This window comes from Diplodia corticola, assembly GCF_001883845.1.
Source record: "Diplodia corticola strain CBS 112549 chromosome Unknown scaffold35, whole genome shotgun sequence".
Classification (NCBI taxonomy): Eukaryota; Fungi; Ascomycota; class Dothideomycetes; order Botryosphaeriales; family Botryosphaeriaceae; genus Diplodia; species Diplodia corticola.
Genome location: NW_017971514.1, coordinates 89290 through 108465, shown reverse-complemented (window position 1 = coordinate 108465; position 19176 = coordinate 89290). Strand labels below are relative to the sequence as shown.

The 19176-nt window shown below is 59.8% G+C and overlaps 7 protein-coding genes across 7 annotated transcripts; 4 read left to right on the top strand and 3 right to left on the bottom strand.

Annotated features, from left to right (window-relative positions):
• Nucleotides 1–140: 140 nt before the first annotated feature.
• On the top strand, nt 141–574 carry BKCO1_3500035 (mitochondrial 54s ribosomal protein 44; the record flags this gene model as incomplete). The annotated part of the gene is made up of 2 exons (XM_020274780.1): nt 141–321; nt 462–574. The coding sequence occupies 2 exons, from the start codon at nt 141–143 to the stop codon at nt 572–574; spliced, it is 294 nt and encodes a 97-aa protein (XP_020129145.1).
• A 219-nt stretch (nt 575–793) lies between these two features.
• Nucleotides 794–1885, bottom strand: BKCO1_3500034 (inorganic pyrophosphatase; the record flags this gene model as incomplete). The annotated part of the gene is made up of 4 exons (XM_020274779.1): nt 794–935; nt 997–1424; nt 1489–1608; nt 1682–1885. The coding sequence occupies 4 exons, from the start codon at nt 1883–1885 to the stop codon at nt 794–796; spliced, it is 894 nt and encodes a 297-aa protein (XP_020129144.1).
• A 446-nt stretch (nt 1886–2331) lies between these two features.
• On the bottom strand, nt 2332–4581 carry BKCO1_3500033 (uncharacterized protein; the record flags this gene model as incomplete). The annotated part of the gene is made up of 3 exons (XM_020274778.1): nt 2332–3851; nt 3913–3982; nt 4045–4581. The coding sequence occupies 3 exons, from the start codon at nt 4579–4581 to the stop codon at nt 2332–2334; spliced, it is 2127 nt and encodes a 708-aa protein (XP_020129147.1).
• Nucleotides 4582–6530: 1949 nt separating this feature from the next.
• On the top strand, nt 6531–7462 carry BKCO1_3500032 (rna recognition domain-containing protein; the record flags this gene model as incomplete). The annotated part of the gene is made up of 6 exons (XM_020274777.1): nt 6531–6550; nt 6606–6678; nt 6747–6853; nt 6967–7097; nt 7240–7263; nt 7320–7462. The coding sequence occupies 6 exons, from the start codon at nt 6531–6533 to the stop codon at nt 7460–7462; spliced, it is 498 nt and encodes a 165-aa protein (XP_020129146.1).
• Nucleotides 7463–8430: 968 nt separating this feature from the next.
• BKCO1_3500031 (alpha beta-hydrolase) lies at nt 8431–10629 on the top strand (the record flags this gene model as incomplete). The annotated part of the gene is made up of 4 exons (XM_020274776.1): nt 8431–8646; nt 8700–10180; nt 10230–10290; nt 10348–10629. 4 exons carry the CDS (start codon nt 8431–8433, stop codon nt 10627–10629), a joined length of 2040 nt encoding a protein of 679 aa, XP_020129149.1.
• Nucleotides 10630–11437: 808 nt separating this feature from the next.
• Nucleotides 11438–12950, top strand: BKCO1_3500030 (short-chain dehydrogenase; the record flags this gene model as incomplete). The annotated part of the gene is made up of 5 exons (XM_020274775.1): nt 11438–11530; nt 11695–11997; nt 12084–12386; nt 12568–12636; nt 12720–12950. 5 exons carry the CDS (start codon nt 11438–11440, stop codon nt 12948–12950), a joined length of 999 nt encoding a protein of 332 aa, XP_020129148.1.
• Nucleotides 12951–16123: 3173 nt separating this feature from the next.
• BKCO1_3500029 (wd repeat protein) lies at nt 16124–18166 on the bottom strand (the record flags this gene model as incomplete). Its single annotated transcript, XM_020274773.1, has 1 exon — nt 16124–18166. The coding sequence occupies one exon, from the start codon at nt 18164–18166 to the stop codon at nt 16124–16126; it is 2043 nt and encodes a 680-aa protein (XP_020129078.1).
• Nucleotides 18167–19176: the final 1010 nt, after the last annotated feature.

Here is a 19176-nt window from a genome sequence, read left to right as displayed (position 1 = left end):
ATCCATTGCGACAGACCCAATTGCTTGCTAACCGCCTTGGTTCGAAGTAGAAACAGCGGCGCCGCCTGTACTTCACCACCCCCATCCCCCGCGTCCGGCCCACACCATCCATCAGCGACCGCCGCAGACCGTCATTCACCATGATTACCCGCTTCCTGACCGAGGTGAACACCAAATTCAACCCCTTCGTGCGCAACGCGAAGACCGCCCGGAACTTCCTAGCGCTGCTGCCTCCCAATGCCCGGGCAGACGGCATGAAGATCAACGCAAAGATGCTGCCGAGACTCAGCAAAGAGCCGACAACACTAGAGTTGAAGTTCAGTATGTTGTGACCCAGCCCAGGGGCGTGCCGGAGTAATGGCTGTGGCTGTGGCTGCATGGAAGCCTCCAAGAATTGTGCCGCCGCCGGTTGTCGCCGACTACATTCAAGACCAAAGCACTGACATGATACTTCTCTGCAGAGGATGGCAAGGAAATGAAGCTCGACTTGGAGAAGATGAAGATCAGGGAGGTTGAAGAGGAAGTAAACAGGCATTCGCGCTTGCTCGCAAGACAGGAGGAACTGTCGGGATAGCCATGTCAATGATTCACGCTTAATATTTTGGGCCGTTGCATTTCACGGAGTTATCACTGGAACACAAAGCATGGGTATCAAGGGACTTGAATGTTCTTCACGTTGAGTTTCATTGTTCTTTTGTCTATACCATCTCCACGGCAGCTATGTAAAGTGTTCCAACTTCTACTGTCCGGACCGGTGCTTCGGGCGTTGTCACGCGCCCTAGACTCAGATCGTCTACTGGGTGGGGGCGCCAGAGATGAAGAACCACTTGTCAATGCTAGGGTCAATGGGAGCGGGGTACTGGTTCTCGCCCGCAGGGATGTTGATGGTCGAGGGGTCGACGCGGTCGGGAGACGAGCCAAGGGTGGTGTTGGTGCTGCATAGGCATCCGTCAGTCCCTGCATACGGCGAGCAAAGCATACTAGAAAAGAACTTACAGAGAAACCTCGCCCCTGGGGGTCTTGCCGGTGATCAGGCGCTCCCAGGCCTCGGCGCACTCACGGACAATGTCGGTGGCGTACTTCCTGTTCTTGCACTCGCCGGAGAAGGCGAACTGGTTCTCAGGCTTGCCGTCGGGAATCTTGTAGATGCGGAACCACTCGTTGGTAGCCCTCAGAAGACCGGGCAGGTGGCGCTCGACGTCCTCGATGTCGTTGAGCCTGGGGGCAAGCGGGTCGTTGACGTCGATGACGATGATCTTCCAGTCGGTCTCCTCCTCATCAAGCAGGGCCATGACACCGAGGACCTTGACCTGCTTGATCTCACCGGGCTTGGCGACGAGCTCACCGATCTCGCAGACGTCGAGCGGGTCGTTGTCACCCTTGGCCTTGGTCTCGGGGTGGATGACATTGGGGTCCTCCCAGGTCTGGCGCCATGTGTCAGTGTTGTGGCCCGATGGCGGGGTCGCTCGACGGCGATGCGGGGCTCACCTGGGGGAAGGCACCGTAGTTCCAGAGGTAGCCCTTGTGGGGGAAGCAGTTGCGGACAAAGCGGAGCTTGCCCTTCTTGGTGTCCTGCTTGATGGGGTTGAGCGTCTCCTCCTTGGAGATCTGGATAGGGGCAATGGGTCAGCGTGGCCAGTTCGGCGGCGGGGTCGTCGGCGTCGACGGCGGGAACGCTCACCTCCATCTTCGCATTGGTCCAGCGAGGGACCTCAACGATCATGTTGAGGACGGTCTGCTGCTCATTGGCATACAGAGGGACGTCGTGGAAGGGCGAGACGGGGACGCCATCCTTCTCGATGTAGACGCGGTGCTCGAGGGTGTTGGGGGCGCCGATCTTGCGGGCCGTGAACTCCTTGGGAGCGTTGGCGGAGACGGAAGCCATGATGGATGCTGACGATGGGGTGGTTGAGGGGGTGAAGTGTCCCGCTACCTGCTGCGTGCGAGATTGAATTTTGTCGAGGGTGGTGGGGTAGCGGGAGGCGGCCGACTTGCGTGGATTATTAGGAGGAGCCAGCGTGACGAACGTCTGGGCGGGCGGTCTGCGCGAGACAGCCCGCGAACAGCCAAGGTCGGTCGCAAGGAATAATTTGCCCGCGAGGGTCGCTGTCCGCCTGCACGAGTGCTGCACGCCGCGCATAAGACCGGCACGTCACGTCAGGGGCCCAGTGGCAGATATGCTAGTCTTGCGTTGGTCGACGACCGAGGCTCTGCGTCGGGAAGGCGATGGCAGAATGGCAGCAGGCCGTCTCCCGCCGACGCCGCTGGCCTCCGCCGTGTTTTCGCCTCGATGAGGGGGTCGTGCAGCGGGCGGACGGAATGTTTTCAACGCTAATACAGCTTATGTGGACGCCAAAACCCTGTCAGCGCCCCTCCTGCTTCCTCCTCAGCACCGTGTTGTCCCGTGTGCTGTTCGCGGCTTCGTCCAAGGTCACACACAGATCCGCCGTAGTCGCCATCTGCATCGTGGCAGAATCCCCCGTCCAAGCCTCCCGCGATCCGATTTCGGAACAAATAGAAGTCTGCAGCATCGTCCATATACCCATACTCCTCGCTCTCCATCGCGTCTGCTGAGATCTCCGGCATACGGGCATCTTCAAAAACAACACAGCCTGAATCGTAGTCATCCGAGGCAGCTGCAGCATCTTGTGCTTGCATATGACACGGCATCGGGATTCGCTCCGCTATTCCTCCGGCTCGACGGAGTGGCACCGCTGTCCAGTCCGCTTTTACTTGGCTTGGGGAATGTGCAAACCCAACACTTCCTTCGACGCACCGCGTATCAATATCATCAGATCTTCTCCTCACAGGCACGGCATACGCCACCGCCGAATCATAACAGGCATCATCACACTGGCGTAGCAGCTTGCCAAGTGGTGACGATGATCTTGGGAGAGCTCGGCTTCTGGTTGCATCAGAAGTGACCTCAATTGCATCTTGCGCCATCACTGCATTCCCAGTACTTTGGGCATCACGGGCGCCAGCCCCTCGCGGAGCTGCATGCCGAGTTCGGTTGCCCGTCTGTGTACGGATCGGATACCTGCCTCGTTGTTCATTGACGTCAGTTCCCGTAGTATGTCCCTTTCGCTGTAACACTACCTGACGAGGTGATACATTAGTGATCTCTTGGCAGTGCTTTTCTGTCCTATGCTTGTGAGACGACGGAGGCATTGGGCTCTCAGCCTGCAACTTGTTTGCTTGTAAGCTTGGATGAGCTTGCGCTTCTTCCGGGAAGACGCCATGACGACTGCCGACGATGGTTCTGGGCTGGGCCGCGCGCGGTAGTGCAAATTCCTGCGGTACGAGCCTAGAAGTATCCAGATGCATCTCGTCGTCGTGGTTGGACTTTGCTGCAGCGTTTGAAGAGCAGTCCTGGATGCCGTTCAACTCCTCAGACCTCACTTGCGACGGCAGGGAGCGTCTTGGGGATCTCTGTGATGCCGCTGTACTGTTACGCCGACCTGAATCCGACCAAGGTATGTGGAAGGACGCATTCGAAGCGTTTGTGGACCCCCCATGCCGTGTCCCAAAGCCCAGGTATGGTTTATTTGGCAAGTCGACTGGCGCCTCAGTAGAAGAAGTTGGTTCGAGGGATGGCGAAATACCATCGTGAGGTTTGCGTTGCTCGTTCCCCGAAAGATGCTCCGACGGCTTTAGAGTTGGGGTGTCGACGTCCTTTTCCGCAAGTGCAGCAGGTTGGGCGGCAAAATATGTCGATATCTCATCCTCTTGTCCCACACTGATGATGCCTTTCCTCTTGCCCTTCCTCGAGGCTTCTGCTGCTGGCCGGCTATCCACGGGCTCGCTCCGCTTCTGCAGAAAACGCATCTCGGAGAAGACCAGGTCAGGCACTGCTTTCGAGGTTAGGAGGGCGAGGTGGAACACAAAAGGCTACGAGGTAGGTAGGCTCACGTCCACGTCCCTTGACAGGTGATGATGCGCGTCCCTTCTTGAACAACCCAAGGCTCTCGTTTGGCTTCAGCTATAGCCGACAGCCGGCTGCGTCAGTCGCAAACAATTTGCGGGGCATGCAAGCCGTCTTACCGTCAGTCTGTCTTGAGCCACATTCTTGGCATGAAATGTATGCGCCATATCTGACTGCCTGGCCCTGGTTCGTCGGTGATCTTTCTCTCTCGTTGGTACGTGTCGGTCCTTCCTGCTCTCACCGTTCCATCTGCGGCGCTTCCTGCCTGCTTTTGGCTCATATATCTCTGGGCGCGTCTTGCGGCGGGGCTTGCGAGCGTACAGCTCAGATTCGCTGCGATCAGCCGACCCGAAAAGCTCAGAAGAACAGCAACTAGCCACTTTATCCGATGCAACGTGCTGCCCCGCGCGGGCTCCATCTCCATCCCCTCGCTTCTGCGTCACCGGCTGGAGATGGCCATTGGGCCGATCGGGCCGGAGCAGCGAGCTGTCCGAAGAGGTGTGCTTCTGTGGCCGCTTGGACTTGCGTCTTTTGGGGGATGACTGTTTAGCCGCGTCTCGAGGAGCGCCTTCCCTTGCGTGCTGACCTGCCGGTGAGCCCAACGACGCAGGAGGGCCCGGGGTCTTCGTCTCTTCTAGCCACCTGCGGACATCCATGTGCGGCGGTGGCTGGCAGCTGCTGCAGCTGCTGATGGACGCGGCCCAGCCAGCAGCGGGCTGCAAGCCGGCAGGACCCGTTCACCGACTATCTGAAGGCCGTGCTGGAGAAGTTGTACAGCATGGGGCGGAGCGCGATGGTCGAGGCTAGCATGTAGCTGGGAGGGACATGACGCGGGAGCCAGGCGGAGACTCCACTGGCAGCGATGCGTCGTGTAACAGCGGCTCAGGTTGGGTATAGCAAACACGCCGGGGCGATGTGACAGCGACTGTCGGTGGCAGGCAGAGGACTGAGGGCGCAGGAAGAGGCTGAAGGAGACGGGTGCGATTGGCCACAGGAGGGCGCAGATGGAGAGAGTGGGTTGGACGCAGGAGCTGGTGTTTCCTGGAAGGCGCGGCCAAGTAGTGTGTGCTATGGAAAGACAGAGAGGCCTACCGGCGCATGCGGTGCGGTGCAGAGAACAGATCATATCTCAACGCTGCTGCAGCATCAACCATGTCAATTAATCACTCATTCTAAGGGCGTCCGCAGGCCCGGCACCGCGCCTGCTGCGGACGCGCTGGCGGCGGGCTGCCGCGGCCACGACGAGCAGCGGCTTCCCACGCGGACGAGGCCCGCGGCCGTGCACAGCACCCGGCGGCCGTGGAGGAGCGTCGTTGAAGACACACGGCGGACGTCCGCCTGGCGGAGCGCCTGGCGGGGCACCTGGCGGAGCACCCGGCGGGGCACCTGGCGGCGACGGAGGGCCAGTCAGGCGTGAGGCTCGCGTTGCACAAGCAGCGGGGGATGCCCGTTATCGCAGGCGGAAGGCAGAGGCTCGCGGGCAGGGGAGCGCTCTGGCAGGTATTATGTAAAGAAGGCGTAGGAAACGCGCAGCCGGTTGCTCGCGTAGGGAGTGATGTGCGAGCACGGCGCTGTATATGCATATGCCGGCTGGCCGTTAATCCAGGCTCTCGGATGGCGCACTACGCACGCCCGGCAGCTGATCCCTCGCAGCGCGCCTCAGGCCCAGGGCGCTCACCTTGCACAGGCGACGAGCACGAGCCAGGACGAGCCTCGACGCGTGCAGCAACGCGATAAGCTTGAATCCGCGCGAGGGCCACTCATCCGCCGCCGCGCCGCCGGGCGCCAGCGACGCGTAGGGATGACGGTCGTGGGCGCGCCCTCACCACCACGCGCTGCCCACCGCGCCCGCCAATTGCAGGCGGCGAAGCGCACGCTGCGGGGGCAGTGTCCGGTGCTTGACTCCTGCCATTGGGCCTTATAGGGCCAGGCTAGCGATGGGCCGCATGATCTTTTGAACACGGGATGTCGATGCCAGAGCCCTCGCTGCTTTCGGGATGGCCGCCACAGGCTGCCTTCGCACGCGTGTCCAATGGCGCGCGCGAAGGCCCCGATCCACCGCAGGGCCCATCCATAATACGGACAAGCCCCATTCCAGCTGCTCACCTTTCCCTGCCACTCTCCCTCCAGGCCTTTCGCCGCTGAGTGTGGGCGGCGATTATTCGATCTCCGTGTCGGCTAGCGCAAATTGCACCAGGCTGCCCCGCGCCGCTGTGCTGACTCCCCATCCCACCTCTTTGCGTTCGTCCAACTCTGAACACCAATCTTTTTTCTGCGACCCGCAGCCGCCAGCTCTCGTGCGCGCAACCCAACCCTCGCAGCTCGCAGCTCGCACCGTCAGCCCAGCTCACCGTTCCGCAAGTCCGTTCCTCTCTCCTGCTCTAGCCCTCATTCTCATGGACGTTCGCGGCGCGCAGCCGCGCGTCGCTCCTTCCTGATTTTTTGCCTTCTGCGCCTGCTCTGCTGTTCTTTCCTTTATCGTCTGGCGCGCAGCGCCCGACACCGTCTTGCCTCCCCTCACTCTTGTTCCTCGTCGACCCTGCCACCCGTCTGAGGGCATTCTGTTGAGACATTCCGCACAGATCCAGGATTGCGACGTGTTGAAATGTCGAAGCTCTTCATAGGGTAAGCTCGCCTGTCTGTGTTGCCACGGCAGGCGCACCCGCTGACAGCATCTCAGCGGCCTTGCGTGGCACACCGACGATGCTACCCTTCGTCAGAAGTTTGAGGAATTCGGCCAGGTCGAAGAAGCGGTACGAGCTCCCCGCGGCTAGCAGCTCCACTGGCCTCCACTGGCATCCACTGATTCTGAGCCTCGCAGGTCGTCGTGAAGGATCGCGACACGGGCCGCAGCCGCGGCTTCGGCTTCGTGCGCTTCACCCAGGAGGCTGACGCCGAAGCTGCCATCCAGAACATGAACAACGTCGAGTAAGTCGCAAGACGTCCCCGAAGGCGGTGAAGCGTCTCAGCTTGGGCCGCCACTGCATCTGCGACGGACTCGGTCGCTCGAATCGACGCCGACGCTTACTTTCACACTACAGTTTCGACGGCCGCACCATTCGCGTTGACAAGGCGTCTGACCGCTCCGCCGGCGGCGGCGGCGGCGGCGGATTCCGCGGCGGTTACAACGGCCCCCGCGGCGGAGGCTTCGGTGGTGGTGGTGGCGGTTATGGTTAGTTTGCTCCCAGATGCTCCCATCTGCTCGTCGAGCACCGAGACGGACTCGTGTTTTGGCACGTGATTCAACGTCGACACTTCACATTCCGCACTCAACTCGCTCGTTTCCTTGCTCTTCGCTAACGCGCTCGTTGCAGGCGGAGGCTATCAAAGCCGTGGTGGTGAGTAGAAGCGTCGGCCCATGTGCATACGAAGGGTATTTCTCACATGCTCGCAGGTTACGGCGGCGGCGGCGGCGGCGGTAACTGGGGCCAGAGCCAGGGCGGCTATGGCGGCCAGCAATCCTACGGCGGCGCTCCTGCAGGCGGCTGGGATCCGAGCCAGGGCCAAGGAGGCCAGCAAGGCGGCGGCCAGTGGTGATGAGGGTTCCCGCTTGGGGCTCTATTTTCTTTGCGCGTTGTCTTCTTGCTCGGGCTGCGGCTCACTAAAACTCTGGCCTGGAGGAAAGGGATACCCTTAGTCACACTCTTTGCAGGGCGTCAAGACACGGGGTCTTGGCGCAGGACGGGACTTCAAGAAGATTGAGGACATGGATTGGTCAGCTCTTCTCTTTGCTTTTCATGGTCGGGACAAGGTACACAGACACTGGAACTTGCTTTTCTCCGCTCGTACCTAGGGATGATACCCATGGAACTATGCATACTGTCTGGGCTCTATCGAGACGACGCTTCGCACCAGTGACTGCTTGTGGGCTGGCGGCCCAGTCAGAGGCGACGGGCTTGCCGGCCGGGTCTCATGACCGCACACGCAAAGGTCTAGCAGGAGCTACGGGGAGAGGCGGGAGGTCGCAAATGTAACACGTCGCACGGCAGTCTGGTTGTGGGCGGGCAGAGGGCGACAGGGCTGGGCCGGCAACGGACGCAGGCGACCAGAGGACCGCACCACGCTGGGCCAGCTCGAGGGGAGGGATCATGATCAGGCTTAATCAGAGACACAGAGACGCCGCCCAGCCCAGCCGTCAGCCGGCCCTGCGAGCGTCAGGACGGGCGGAAAATCATTTCATCAACCGCACACGACTCGGAGCGCACGTGACTGCACGCGCCCCGACGGCTTCCATGCGGGCAGCCCGCAGCCCACAAGCCTACGGCCGGCAGCCTAGGTACGGACTACGGCGGGCATCCATCCGCCGCCCTCGACGGCCAGCCAGCCAACCAGCCAACCAGCCAACCGCAGCCGTGACAGTCAGCAGGCCTAGATGATCCCAGCCGCGCAGCAGCCGAGCCCGCCGCCGCCTTATCGCGCATCGCCTGCGATGCTATGATACGCGCTCTCCAGTCTCCATAGCACTGCTCTGCCCGCCGCCCTTCTCGCCCTCTGCTGCCTCCATGATGAAAGCGCCCGCGCCTGCCGAGCGGCACCCCGCTGCGCAGCCTGCGCGCAAGCGGCCTGTCGTCGCCGCCCGCACCGCTCTCCTCTTCCTGGGCGTCTTGTACCTTGCCGCTGCCGCCTTTGATCGCCTGGTGGCCTTCGTGGGCACCGAGCTGGACGCGCGGGCACGCCAGCACGCCGAAGCCTCCCAGACAGCGGGCTTCTCGTGGGATGCTGTAAGCCGCGCAAGCCATGTGCCGATCTGGACGCGTGCTCACGTCCTGCACAGGTTCCGTCCACAAAAAACCTCGCGTTCCAGCCATGCTACTACGCTTTCCGGTGCGCACGTGTCGAGCTGCCGCTGGACTGGTGGAATGGCACCTTTCCCGACAGACATGTCAGCCTGGCCGTGACGGTGCTGCCCGCCAAAGTGCCCGTCACCGACCCGCGCTACGGCGGTCCGGTGTTCCTGAACCCAGGCGGACCGGGAGGCTCTGGCGTCGACCTCGTCACGGCCGCAGGACTGGCAATTCAGGCCCTCGTTGATTCTCCCGTGCATCCGGATTTCGAGGCGCCCGAGAACTCGACCTCCAAGTACTTTGACGTCGTTGGCTTCGATCCTCGCGGCATCGGCAGGACGACTCCGGGCGCCCACTGCTTCCGCTCTGCAGCCATCAGGGAATCGTGGAATCTGCGATTGGACTCGCAGGGCATCCTGGGCAGCTCTGATGCCGTGCTCGGGCGGCGCTGGTCCATGGTCAATGCACTGGGCGCGTCGTGCGCTGGACAGGACGACGAGGGCGACGTGAAACGCTATGTCTCCACCGCATCAGTCGCGCGCGACATGCTGGAACTTGCCGAGCTCTTTGGCCAGTATCGCGAGGCCGAAACGTGGCGCGTCCTGACCGAAGATGCACTCGCCATGTGCGAGAACCACGGTGTGTGCGCGTCTTTGCGGCTGCCGGAAATCTACGTGCCTGGCACCGAGAAGCTTCAGTATTGGGGCTTCTCATATGGCACTCTGCTTGGAAGCACCTTCGCGTCCATGTTTCCGGACCGCGTCGGGAGGCTCGTTTTGGATGGTGTAGTCCATGGCTCAAACTACATGAAGACGCTGTGGTCGGACAATCTCCACGACACGGAGAAGGCGATGCAGGCCTTCTACGACCGTTGTGCCCAAGTCGGCCCCCGCATTTGCCCACTTGCGGACCGCAATTCGACGGCGGCCGACATCGAAGCCAAGACGCTGGCTGTTCTCGAAAAGATCTACCACAACCCGGTGCAGGTCAAAGGCGAATTTCCCGAAATCGTCACGTGGAGCGACGTCAGGCTGTTCAGGTTCATGGCCCTCTATGAACCAGTGCATGCGTTTCCGCTCATGGCCGAGATGCTTGCTGCCGTGGCTCGCGGGGATGAAGACGGGGAAATGGAACGCTACCTGACAGGCAAGCATTTTTTCGCCTGTGCCGCCAAGGGAAATGACACGGATATTGCACAGGTGGATGGCGAGGCTTCAATGGCTATCATGTGCAGCGATGGTGACCCCCAAGATCACCTGGACATGGAGGGCATGGAAGCGCACTGGCGCAAGCTCGATGCCATCTCTCCATCCGTCGGTGCCATGTGGGCTGGGCACAGGATGAATTGTGCGAACTGGAAATTCAGGCCCTTGTACAGATTCACCGACTACAAGCCTGAGTTTGGTGGCGACACGGCCAACCCCGTCCTTTGGATTGGAAATACTGCGGACCCGGTCACTCCGCTTGTCAAGTAAGCACTCGGCCCTTGTGCACCTGCCATTCACTAATGCCAGATGCAGCGCGCACAAGATGAAATCGCTGTTTCCAGGCTCCGAAGTGTTGGCACAGAACTCGCCTGGGGTAAGCACATTCTAACGAGAAGGATTCAATGGGGAACTGACATTTCTGCGCTCGTAGCATTGCTCCCTTGCGGCTTATTCGCCATGTACGGTCGGGTACATCCGCAATTATTTCAACAACGGCAGCCTGCCCGCGCCCGACACCATGTGCGAGCCTTACGAGATTCCATTCATCCACCACAGGAAGAATATCCACCTCCTTTCGGGCGATGAGGTGTCGGCATTGAACGCGCACCATGACTTGGCCCGCACCTTCGCTACAAAGGCCTGGGGCTTGGGAATGGCAATGCTCCCCGCAGGAGAGAGCGCCTTGACCACGAGGCTTCAAACCGATGCATAAGTCCAGCCCGACTTTAACAATTCTGAGTAGATATGACGTGTGTATATTGGAGCAACGGTGTGGGTTCGAGAGACTAGATGCATTAGAAAGCTGGATTGGGACGGGCTCTGTATTCTGGTGTTGAGTAGATGGGGTGTATGTGTCGCAGAAGCCCTTCCAAGCTTCAACCTTCCAGAAGGGAAAATCCAGCTTGCCGACATTCGGGCAGATGGGCAACATGATGAGATACGATTGAGGGTACTCCTCAAGATGATCCCAGGTGGACAAGTAGGACGATGGCTATACGCATGGCTGGACACTGTCTATATCACTGGGGCACTTTCGGAACATTGTTATTCTCAGAACAGAAGCATCTTCATCCACTCGGATCGACTACTTGGAAAGACGTGGTTTGGGGATCGGCATTGTTTCCGCTCATTCACGTCACAATGCTCAAGTGAAGGTGTTGTTGTACCTCGACTGCAGCCCAAGCGCCAACCCAGATAGGGAACGGAATGCAGGGATTCAGCTTGACCACATTTGCATCGCTACATAGTGGTTTGAAGGTTCGATGAGAGTGCGCCGCTCCCTATGCACCTGGCCCATCAGCCCGGGACTCTGAAAGCTGCTGCGGCAAATGCTCTCTTCTGCACCGTGTTCAAACGTCGGATGGCGACTGATGGCCATGGCGCTCGGACATAGATAACTAGCTGCTGCCATTGCATCATAGCTACAGCCCATCATCCCGCTCCCCCACAACCGTGCGCTTCCCAGCGACAAGAAGACTCCACCCTACACAACCAATACCACAGAAACCCGCACAAACAACATGTTCCAGAGGATCAAGAACGTCGCCGCTCAGTCGGCCTGGATCGCCAACCCTCCCTTCACCGACAAGGAGCTGCCGGACCAGCGGGGCAAGGTACGTAACGTGGCTCCGGACACTCCACCATCACCATCACGGCCTTCTCACGCTCCTATACCGTCTCTTGGGTTCCGTTCCTGTTTCATATTTCATTTACTTTTATTTCCCCCGACTACCTACGCTTTGCCGCGCTCTCATTGACCGAGAGAAAAAAAAAAAAGGTCCATATCGTGACAGGCGGCTACTCGGGCGTAGGCCTGGAGCTGGTCAAGATCCTGTACGCCAAGAACGCGGCCGTCTACGTCGCCGGGCGCAGCGCGGACAAGGCCGCCGCCGGCATCGCCGCGGTCAAGGAAGCCGTCAGCGACAGCAGCGGGCGCGTCGAGTTCCTGCAGCTGGACCTCGCGCACCTCGGCAGCATCAAGAAGAGCGCCGACGAGTTCATGGCCAAGGAGCAGAGGCTGGACGTGCTGACGAACAACGCCGGCGTCATGTTCCCGCCGAAGGGCAGCAAGACGGAGGAGGTAGGCTGAACCCTTATGCTTTCCCCCCCCCTCCTCCTCCCCCCGCCTCTCTTGATTGACGACGACGAAAAAAAAAAAAAAAACAGGGCCATGATCTCCAACTCGGCACCAACTGCCTCGGCCCCTACCTCTTCACGCAGCTTCTCCTCCCCCTCCTACGCCAGACCGCCGCGTCCTCGCCTCCGGGCTCCGTCCGCGTCACCTGGGCGGCCTCGCTCGCCATCGACCTGCTCTCCCCGGCGCACGGCGTCGATCTCGACGAGCAGACGGGCGAGCCCAAGGTGCTCGGGACCCCCCAGCAGAACTACGGGCAGAGCAAGTCGGGCAACGTGTTCCTGGGGACCGAGTTTGCGAGGAGGTATAGCAAGGATAGTGGGATTGTGAGCTCTGTAAGTTTTCGTTTCTTCGTTTCTCTTTTCTTCTTGTCAGGCCCCGGTCCAAAGGGAGGCGATGTGACGATGCTACAGCTGCGATATGAAGGAAGGGTGCAGGAAATGAAAAACTTGGACCCAGTTGGACTGGGGTAGATAGAAAGAAGGACGAGACCCCGCTGACGAGACGGGACCACAGTCTTGGAACCCGGGTAACCTGTACACGGAGCTGTACAGGCATACTGGACCTGTCGAACAATTGGTGGCTGTGAGTATTCCTTCCCCCTTTTCTTCTTTCCTCTTCCCTCCCTCCAGCTCCTCTCCTGACCGTTGTTAACCACGCAAAACCAGCGGACCACGCTCTATCCTGCCATCAAAGGCGCCTACACGGAGCTTTACGCGGGCTGGTCGCCCGACATTGGTATCGACAACAGCGGCTGCCTCGTCGTGCCGTGGGGCCAGATCCAGCAGCCCCGGGCCGAACTCGAGGCGGCTATCAAGCGGACGAACGAGGAAGGAGGGCTAGGGATCGCCGAGAAGTTTTGGGAGTGGTGCGAGAGGGAGACGAAGGCGTACATGTGAGGGTTGGGGCAGATTTTGTTGCGCGCATCCGAGCGGAAAGACGCAGGATGTAGACTGAAGTAGATCGTCGTTGCGCAGGTTGTTTACGGCTGTTAGTTCGTTGCTCCACGCTTCAGCGAAGCAGAAATTTGAATGAATAAATATCGGTTGACGGCAGCATCATTCGTACACCTCAGTTTGACTGAGGAAGGAAGGAAGGAAGGAAGAAAGAAAGAAAATAAGTGACGCGACACAATCCAGTGAGGGTATAATGATCGGGTCCTTAAATCGTCGACTGTCTCACCCCTATCTGGCGAGCTGACCGTCAACGAAGGTACACATGTGGAAGTATAGCCGGAATATAAAAGATCGAAATGAAGCCCAAAGAAGAATGTGTACACCAGTGCAGGGGCGAGTGGAAATAAAGCAAAAGGGATGCAGTTCTCTTCACTACGTATATTCATTGTTTGCGAGCTGACATTGCCTCCCTTTCGTGCCTCTCCATCCCAGGGCGGAGGGCATTAAGTTAGCCATATCAGCTCAGTCATACGCTATTCCGGCTGGAGCAAGACATGGTGGGACAGTAAATGGGTTCTGGAGGATACATGACGAAACGAGGTTGAAATCTAGGATGACTTGAGTGGGTTTCTCTTTCTCTTCCGAGCTCCTCCTTTCTGCGTCATCTGTAACAACTGGAAGCGGCTACCCGGCCACTTTGGGAAGGAAGGAAGACGCCACGACCACCAGCAGCCTTCCAAAACCAATCGCAACGGCACAAAAGCAAGCGTCAAGGAGCTGCTCTCCCGCGTGGCATGTGGCGCCTCTTCCGGACAGCCCGCACGTGTCGGGGAAGATCTGGACTCGTTCCGAAGAGCACAAAAAGCGCCTCAAGTATCCCGACTCCGTCTCCGACAACGGCTTTCTGCAGGCTGTGGCTTGCGCGCTATGTGTGTGTGAGTGTGTTCTTGGATCATCAGTCGGATGCTCGGCTCAGCTCAAGCACTGCACTGCACTGTACTGACAGCGAGGATTCACATTGAACCCGTCAAAGTCCTCGTATCCGGGCGGCAGAAGGCAGCGTGCTCGTATGTATCACAAGACGAGACAAGAGAGGAGGAGTGGAGAGAGACCGATATGTACATAGATGCAAGCGAAGCGAGAGAATACGTCTAGGTACAAAAAAAAGCAAACAACAAGCATGATCGATCCACTTCGGGTCTGAGCACAAGCTTTTCGCCGATCACCCGTTACACCACCGCTTATTCTCTCGGCCCCCCCGTCTCCCGTGCAACCATGCAGGGAAGGATGCCATCTCTGCCGACAGTCGCACAGATCGTCCGGCGTTTAATCAAAGTTCGGGAGAAGGAAGATAAAAAAAAAAAAAAGAGAGATCAGGCGGCGCGAAATGCTGCTGCTGCTGCTCAAGCCTGTGTGATCTCCCACGCAATGCAACGCTCACGGCGCCAGAATGGAAAAGGAAAAATAAAATAAAAACAGCTGTATGCAGAAACAATGCGACTCCAGGCCCAGGCGGACAGCCGCATGAACAAGGATCGTTCCGCTCTCCCATTCAGGCGGCGCATGGATGGGGCACAACACAGGAAGGGTCAGCCTCGGCTGACGGCCTGCAGCTAACACCAGCGCCCAGCTCGCTCAACCCACGCGGCAGCCACGCCACCACCGCCTTCTCCCAAAACCCGCTAGTCTCACCGTTCCCGGCAACGGCCGTGTGTATGTGTGTGAAAGGGAAGGAAGCCATCCGTGTGCAGATCAGCCGATCGAAAAACAAATCACAATCAAAAAAACCGACGGCAGGCGGCATTAGGGGGGCAAATAAAGAGCGAAAAAGAAAAAAAGCAAGCGCCAAGCGCAGGACCAACGACCGTCATGCCGTCATGCCGTCATGCCCTCACGTTCCGGCTTAGGTAGCTCGCTCTCTCCTGCTCGCCAATGGCACACTCTCGCGGCCGGGGGCGTCTGCATTCGGCAGAAGGATCCGAGCCGGAAGTGGCAGCGACTCCATCCCGCCGCCTCAGCCGCAACGCCCATCCTCTCATACTTACGCCTGTGTCTCTCTTTCTTACCGTTGTCTCAGAAGATCAGATGACCGCAATCCTGCCCCCTCCCTCCCCCCCAACGGAAAGTAAGCCTTGTACACGGCCCGTCCAAAACAATCAACAAAACGGGATTGGCAAGGGAGACCATCAACTACCATTGACCGTCCCAAGACAGTAGTGATGCGACCCCCTCCGTCGCCGCTGCGGGACGGGCGAGGGTAGGCCATGTCTCGGACTCAACGAGAGACGACCGAAACCATTGCACTGCATGCCATCGAAAGACGTTGGCTCCAAAACCTGTGGTATTGTGCTCAAGTGAAGAGGGAGAAGCAGAACATGTACATACAGCCAGTCCCTTTCATGTCGCTGTGGCGGGCTATCAGATAACCTGAGCATGCCTTACCGCAACGCACAGAGGGGGGCTGAAAAGGCGAGACAAAGTCCGCACGCCCGGGGTAGTGGGGTATACGACTGAGGATAATTAAGGCCCGCTCAACGACGGCTCCCGACAAGCTGCTTGAACGAGGCAGAAGACGGGACTTGCAACCGAAAGACAACGACTGAGAAACCCGGCCGAAAGTAGACGATCAAACTGATCAAACATGAGGAGAGGACAAGTAGAAATTAATCACAAGAAACGAGAAGAAGCTTGGGAGCAAACTTCCACAAAGGTATCTGACAAGTAACGATCAAAGCAGCACACAACTGTGACAACAAGAAATTAAGAATGAAGTGCTTGGAGCCGACTCAAGCAGTCTCAAGGCGCGCTGAAGGACAGAGCCCTTCAGCCGCAAGCAAGTAAGAAACGCACAAGAACGCCACCATGCTGTCCACACGTGGTGGCTCTTCGACACAAGGAGAGCCGCCCAAAAAGCAAGAAAAAGAAGGTAGCATGTTGCTCGCTTCAGTCCACAGCACTGCAAGCCACAAAACAGATGCTTGCCACTCCGCGTTCGCTACGTCTCGGTCGTTGGTCGTCGTCGCTGCGTCAAGTAAATTCCACCTTCCGGTTGAGTAGGTAATGCAGTGATAAGTCAAATACAAGGTATCGCCGTCATACGGTGCTGCTGCTCCTGGCCGAGTGTACATGGTGAACCATGGTCGAGGGCGAGGGGTAGCGCCGGGAGTGTGCACTGTCTACACGACAAGCTCACCCAGGCCGAGGCCTCTTCTCCTCCGCGCCACGGAGCCCAGTTTCGTCCTCGCATCGGCGTCGACGTCGACGTCGTTCGCCCACTCGGTCTGCCTGTGGTCAACTGCGCGGCTCACGCGCCTGCCGCTGAGATTCGACCCACCTCTCTCGCGGCGCTCCGTCCCGGGCTCGGCTTGGACGCCCGCCCTCTCGCCCCAGCTGGCCCGCTCGAACTCCATGATCCCGCCGAACTTGCCGTCGCTGTTGGCCACGAAGAAACTGGACCCGTCGGGGACGAAGCTAACCCCACTGACGGACCCGAAGAAATCGAGCGTCTGGGCGCGATCGAACGTCTGCCCGTCGATCACGCTGACCACGTCGTCTGCTTCGGCTGACAGCAGCACACGCCGCCCACCGCCGACAGGGCTGAAATGCAGGCTGCGCGGGCAGGCCATGGTTGATGCGATGACTGAAAGTGGCCGCCCCCACCAACGCGCGTCGTACACGACAACCTTGGAATCCTGAGCGCCCGTGGCGAGGTGGATGCCATCGTCAGCCCAGGCGCACGCAAACGTGTGTTCGTCGTGCCCGGCCAGGCGCTCGAACGGACGCCCGGTTTCGGCATCTGTAATCAGCGTTTCTGAAAAGTCGCCGACCACCATGCGCATGCGGCCGTTGGGCGAAGTGGCAGAGCAGTTGATGGCATCTTCGTATCCGAAGTCGTGGACGAAGCGGTTCGTGGTGCAGTCCAAAACGCGGAGGCGCTTGTCGTTCGACGAGAAGACGGCCATGTTGCCGCCCGTGTTACGGTTCGCAAACGTGTGCACGTGGTTGGTGATGCCGTTTGGCTCGTGCGTGATGAAGCCCTGCGTAGGCTTGCTGCCGTATTCCGACTGCAGGTCGACCAGTGCGTATTCCCCATGGAAGCCACCTGCAATAAGAATGTTCTCCGAGGCCGTCATCGACGTAATGTCGAACGTTGCAGAGTGCAGTGAGTCGAATTGGGACCTCGTCAGATCCATGACACAGCTCGTCGAGACGCCCGACGAGTCGGTGCGCATCACTCTCGACCGACCCGCATAGAAAATATCAGCCCGTGAGGTGGCAGAAATGAGGTTGCGCAGCTGGAAATGGGCTATCAGAGCCTGGTGGTTTGTGTTCATTCTCCGAAAACGGAAATAACTCTCAGTGTTGGGCAGTCTCCTTGCCATTCTGGGCGGCAGTACGCCGACTCGACCCACAGAAACCTGATAGAGCTTGGTGCGGGCGTCTCGGGCGGCCTCTCGAACCGTCTCGAGCCTGTCCCAGTTGATGCCTTGGATGTCGTATCGGTTTCCTTGCAGATCTTCCCTCAGTATTGACCGAGGGCGGTCCCAGTGCTTGACCCTGGAAGCCTCAGATCCGATTTTGCTCAATCCATATTCTGGGATGCCAGCAGCGACTCTCCAAGTCTCCATGAACTTGCAGATATCTGACTTGAAGTTGTAGTCGTCCACGGAAGGTGTATTGACCTCATAGTCTTCCCAGTAGGGCGGAATGACGAACTGCGCGTTCCCGAGACTGAAAGACGGTGGCTGGTTGTTGATGGGAACATAAGCGGGTGTTGTGCCACTGCCAGCGCCCGCTTGGGATGTGAGCGGCCACGCCGCTCCTTGGAATGTGAAAGGCTCCGGCCATGAGAAATCACCCTCCTCGTTTGCTGGAGGCGAGGTGTCTTCCACGGGTGCCTGGGGTGCTGGGGGCTGTAGATGAGAGAGAGGCGGAGCGGAAGGCGTCGTCTGTAGTCCATGATGGAAGCCCAGATAGGGTTCGCCAGACGGGATGGGCACGCCGCCGGGCTGTGTGTCATCCATATCAGAGTCAGCGTCGTCGGGCAGGCCGTCCATGTCTGGCTCGGTGTCGCCGTGGTATGCAGAGTCCTGCGAGAAGGGGTCCATGGAGGGGAGCGAGGAGGCGTGACCGGAGCGGTAGTGGAAGGGCTGGCTGGGTGGAGCAGGATGGGTCTGCGCTGGGGCCGGGCGGACGATGTCATGCCCAGCGCTGGCCATGCTGCGACGGGGGCGCCAGGACGGCGTCGGGGATTAGCGCGCGGGCGGGCGGCGCGTGAGATGGGACGTGACGGATCCAACGTTCGCCGGGGTGGTCGGGGCTAAAGAATATGTGGGATATGCGAAGAAGTCGCAAAACGGCGTATGTGCAGGGCTGCGCGAGGGAGCCACGAGACGTGCAGTATGTACAATGGTCCGGGGCGTTCACGTTGGCTCTGGCAGGGCGGCACGCTGCATGACAGAGCTGGCGGCGCTTGAGCCAGGGCTCTGGGACTGGGGCGACGGCGCGCTTGAGCAGGTCTGGGAGGATGCTGGGGAGCGGGATCTGTCTCGGGCGGCGGATTGGACGGGCGGCACGGCGGGCACGGCGGGCACGGCGGGCGGGTGATACAGGCGGCGGGGAGCGGCGAGCGGCGAGAAGGAAACGACCTAGCATCAGCAGCGCCGCGCAGGGCAGCGCAGCGCAGGTTTTGGGCTGGCGATGGACGGGCTCACGGCTCTGCCAGCTCTGGCAGCTGCGGCGGGCGCGGGGCGCGATCTGCAAGCGCGCAAGTGCAAGTGCGCAAGTGCGCAAGCGCAGGCGATAAGAGCGGCTCGCACGGGCAGCGGCCAAGGGTGAAGGGACCCAGGGAGGGGTCCGGGCGCGGTGTGGGGCGCTGCCGTCGCTGGAAGCCGCGGCTCTGCTGCTCTGCTGCACCGTGGCCAGCGTGCGCGCGCTGCCGTTAACACGTTGAACACACGGTGGGGTCCTGGGGTCCACGGGTCCACGGGTCCACGCCGAAGCCAACGCTCTCGCTCCCATCAGGGCCATGCGCAGCAGCCCAGCCCGACGCACATGACGGTGCAACCGACGGGGGCGGCTGGGGCTGCAAACGGGGCCTTGTCCGACCCGGGCGCTGCATGCTGCATCGAATATGGGAGTGAGCCACAGCCCACCCCTGCACAAGCTCTCCGCACCCACGCACCCACGCACCCACGCACGCACACACGAACCCTCGCCAGATGCCAGA